Source organism: Papio anubis, chromosome 19, assembly GCF_008728515.1.
Source record: "Papio anubis isolate 15944 chromosome 19, Panubis1.0, whole genome shotgun sequence".
Lineage (NCBI taxonomy): Eukaryota > Metazoa > Chordata > Mammalia > Primates > Cercopithecidae > Papio > Papio anubis.
This window is the reverse complement of record NC_044994.1, coordinates 39,881-44,407: the sequence shown is the minus strand read 5'-3', so window position 1 is coordinate 44,407 and position 4,527 is coordinate 39,881. Positions and strand designations below refer to the sequence as shown.

At 49.7% G+C, this 4,527-nt stretch overlaps 1 protein-coding gene across 1 annotated transcript; it reads left to right on the top strand.

The window, feature by feature from the left end:
• The first annotated feature begins 273 nt into the window (after positions 1 to 273).
• Positions 274 to 3,446, top strand: MC5R (melanocortin 5 receptor). The gene has a single exon (XM_021929905.2). The coding sequence runs from the start codon at positions 1,299 to 1,301 to the stop codon at positions 2,274 to 2,276; it is 978 nt and encodes a 325-aa protein (XP_021785597.1). The 5' UTR covers positions 274 to 1,298; the 3' UTR covers positions 2,277 to 3,446.
• The last annotated feature ends 1,081 nt before the right edge of the window (positions 3,447 to 4,527 follow it).

The following is a 4,527-nucleotide window of genomic DNA, read 5'->3' as shown; positions in this document are numbered from 1 at the left end:
TGTAACCAGTGATTGCAGTTCAATAAATGCTAATGATTACCAATGTTTTCCTTTTTTATTTTTATAGATTTAGGGGGTACAGGTGCTGTTTTGTTACATGGATATATCGCCTAGTAGTGGAGCCCGGGCTGTTGGTGTAGCCAGCACCCCTATAGTGCACATTGTACCTGTTAAGTAATCTGTTGTCCCTCACCCCCTCCCTCCCTCCCGGAATGATCGCCAATATTAATGATGACAGCGATGACAGAAATTCTCTCCAGATGTGATCTGAGTTTGGAGGCAAAGGGATTTTTGAAAATGAATCATAAGAGAGACAATTTGCAACAAAGGAGTGTGGTACATGTAAACTGCTGTTTTTTTATACTGTGCTCACGCGGACCTAATAAACTATCAGTCAGACCTCATGGAATTCCACATAATGCAGAAGGAGGGAAAAATAGGTATTGAGGAAAAGCAGCACTGTTTTCCTCAAGTTTAACATGTATGTGCAGCCTACACTTCCAAACTTAAGACAGTAGCTTTTAACATGTGACTTTGCTCAGGGTCACAGACCACTCTGGTTATAACCTCACTTACAGCTGTGGAGGCTGAATCCCAGTGGGTCTGAGAGGTGTCAGGACAAATGTTGGGGATGCACCTGTCTGTCTCTCTTAAGGGAATACGGGTCTGTGCAGTCTTAAATCGGAGCTCCCTTGAGGAGAATGTCGTGCAGTAGCCTTAGGAATGTGAACTTCGGGAGACTGGCTGGGATTTTGTAGGTTATGAGTTGGGGACATTTTCGATAGTGAACTTGAGCCCAGGAGAGCAGCCATAAAAAGCGAAACTGTCCTGGGCACATGGAGGTGAGTGTCTCTCTAGTAAGATGCGTGTGAAAGGCTGGGAGCTGAAAGCTAGGAGAGCAGAAGAGGCTGGGGAAGATTCTAATCCACGCATCCAGGGGCACTCTTCCAGGTCTCAGGAACGCAGGTCAGAAGGTGCAAGCCAGCGGCTGGGCACGTGGCTCACCCCTGGAGTACCAGCATTTTGGGAGGCTGAGACAGAAGGATCGCTTGTGGCCAGGAGTTTGAGACCAGACTGGGCAACACAGGGAGGCCTTGTCTCTTAAAAAAAAAAAGGATTGAGCAAGCCAAGCTCAGTCCTCTGATGCACTGCACTCATTCATCCCCTTTCTCAGGCTGTCTTGTTTCTAGGCAAGCTGCTGTCTTTCTTTGGTAGGCTGCTAACCTCTCTGGATTGTGAATTTAAAACATGTTTTACAGTAAATTTGCTGCCCAGACAAGAGGTGTATTTCTCCAGCAATGAATTCCTCGTTTCACCTGCATTTCTTGGATCTCAACCTGAATGCCACAGAGGGCAACCTTTCAGGACCCAGTGTCAGAAACAAGTCTTCGCCCTGTGAAAACATGGGCATCGCTGTGGAGGTGTTTCTCACTCTGGGTGCCATCAGCCTCGTGGAGAACATCTTGGTTATAGGGGCCATAGTGAAGAACAAAAACCTGCACTGCCCCATGTACTTCTTCGTGTGCAGCCTGGCAGTGGCCGACATGCTGGTGAGCATGTCCAACGCCTGGGAGACCATCACCATCTACCTGCTCAACAACAAGCACCTAGTGATAGCAGATGCCTTTGTGCGCCACATTGACAACGTGTTTGACTCCATGATCTGCATTTCCGTGGTGGCCTCCATGTGCAGCTTGCTGGCCATCGCGGTGGATAGGTACCTCACCATCTTCTATGCCCTGCGCTACCACCACATCATGACGGCGAGGCGCTCGGGGGCCATCATCGCCGGCATCTGGGCTTTCTGCACCGGCTGCGGCATCGTCTTCATCCTGTACTCCGAGTCCACCTACGTCATCCTGTGCCTCATCTCCATGTTCTTCACGATGCTGTTCCTCCTGGTGTCTCTGTACATACACATGTTCCTCCTGGCGCGGACTCACGTCAAGCGGATGGCGGCTCTGCCCGGGGCCAGCTCTGCGCGGCAGAGGACCAGCATGCAGGGCGCGGTCACCCTCACCATGCTGCTGGGCGTGTTCATCGTGTGCTGGGCCCCGTTCTTCCTGCATCTCATTTTAATGCTTTCTTGCCCTCAGAACCTCTACTGCTCTTGCTTCATGTCTCACTTCAATATGTACCTCATCCTCATCATGTGCAACTCCGTGGTGGACCCTCTCATATATGCCTTCCGCAGCCGGGAGATGCGCAAGACGTTTAAGGAGATTATTTGCTGCCCAGGCTTCCGAATCGCCTGCAGCTGTCCCGGAAGGGATTAAGTACAAAGTGCTCCTCTCTGTGGCTCTGTTCTCCTTTGTTTGCTCGCCTGTGACAAAGCGACAGCCAAGGGTAGGCGGGAGTGCCAGCATCCCCTTTCTGTCTTTACCAGCTCACTCGTTACCAGCTCAGACATGGGCCTAAGAGGCTCTGTCTGTTCAGTTCCTGGTGATTGTGTCCAACATGCAAGGGTTGTTTATCCACTCTGGGAACAGTCATGACAATTCCTTACTGTCCTTTGTGTCCTCTGGTTTCCACTGCTCCCACCCATTTCTGGGGGCCCCACCCACCCTCCACCTAGCAGGCATGTGCTCAGGGAAGGCACAGCACTCTGAGTGCAAGTCAGGCATGATGAAAACGGATTGTGACGGGAAGAAAAGTTCTGATATCCACGTCAGGCGGAATTGCTGCTTCTCCCCAGAAGCAGGTCCACAGTCTGCTGGCTGCACTCTGAGCTATGCATGCTTTTCAGGGAAGAGCAGAGCGGCCAGATTCTTTCCATCGGAAGCAGTGAAATGTCTTCTTTGCCTGCCTTGCCTGAACTTTTGATTCATGGCTTGTGTTCATGATTGTCCGAATAATTGTACTTCTGTCAATCATGGTGTTGCACTTACCCAGACATAAAACCTTATGCTACACACCTTGCCTCATGTGCTGTGGAAGACTCTGTGACTCTTTCTTACCATCTTATTTGGGCTCAATCTGGGGTTTCCAAATGGGTGTTTGGGTCATTCCAGGGGCTCAAGGGGTTCAAGGTGCCCAGTGCTGCGTGTAGCACACGTCCACAGCCAGGCTTGCTTTGAGTGGCTCACACCAGATCTGTGTTGGAGTCTGAACTCTGGCCTGTATACTTGGCAGCACGTCAATCTCATTTCAGTAGCCAACAAAGGTCAGGGCCCAGCCTATTGCCCGGGGAGCCCCATCTTCTCCCAACCTAGACTGGAGCGGAGAAGCCCGAGTTCAAGTCCTAACTCTGCCATTCACTGCTGTGTGGCCTGAATCATCTCATTTCAGGTTCCACTTCTGTGCTGACTGTACATGATGGCCATGAGAACTGCAAAATTGTGAGAGCTTCTTGTAAATTTGTAAAGCACTATATGGTTTGCTTTTTATTTTAAAGAAATGCTGGGATTAGAGGCATGAGCCGGAGGTTGCAGTGAGCTGAGACTGCACCATTGCACTCCAGCCTGGGCGACTGTTCAAGACTCAAAAAAAAAAAAAAAAAAAAGAAAAAGAAAGAAAAGAAAAAAGAAAAAGAAATGACTAGATGAGGTAAATACTAAGGAAGGACACAGGGGCCAGTGGTCAGAGCAGTGGCCTGGACACCAGGAGGTCTGTGTGGTCTCTGAAGCGAAGGGCTGGAGTCCTTGCAGCTCTCACAGTCCACTCTGGTAATAACTTTTGGTATGATTCCTGTTTTCGGCTTTGTTTTGGACATTCACATCTAGACTGCACCCAATGAAAACAATGTAAATAAAGCAGAGGACCACTGGGTCACACAACAGCGAGCCACTGGTGCAGAAGAGGGACCCCTCCTGTTGGGGTCTGCCAGGACAGGGGCTTCCTGGGTGTAGCCGTATCAATAACGTATGCACTGGACCCCTGCCCCTGCAGAGAAACGGTGCTGGCATGAACAGGAGTATACATAAGACGCCCACATCATTTGGAAACTGGCAAATTAGCAGGCTGTTGGCAACTGAGTTCTGAAGAGGGAGCTGTGTTTTCAAATGTTTCCTCTTCCTTGTTGCTGAAAAGTCACGTGTGTATCCATGGATGGGCAGTAAGTGGTCCTGTGTAACCACCATGGGGAGCCACAGTGCATTGTTTCTGCGGGACGTATTTCAGGAGCCAGGCTTCTGTGAAGGCTGCACTCTCTTCTGCCCCGCCCAACGTGGTGGCCCCATGTCCCACAGCAGCTTCAGGCATGGAGAAGGTGCACCAGGAATGCTTGTTATTGTTGAAAAACAAATGTGCATCGACTCTTCTGCCTGCTAGACCTGAGTACTAAGTGAGTTCCAATCCTACGGGCAGAAACTTCAACCCTGTGCTTGACACTGGCCCCAGCTGGGAACCCAATTCTCTTTAGGCTAATTTTCTGCTCTGGTGCTTCGTGAGTTGCTACAAGATCTGACCTTTCATATAAAGGTCTTTAGGGAGGTGCTCAAATGCCTTTTAATCTTTATAAGTAGTGCAGAAATAACCCAAGTATTTAGATGTGTCTTCATTTGGAAGGAATACACGTATGTCGTGACT

What these genes read in the sequence shown, in the direction of transcription:
- MC5R (XM_021929905.2), top strand. Translation starts at nt 1,299, where the DNA reads ATGAATTCCTCGTTTCACCTGCATTTCTTGGATCTCAACCTGAATGCC.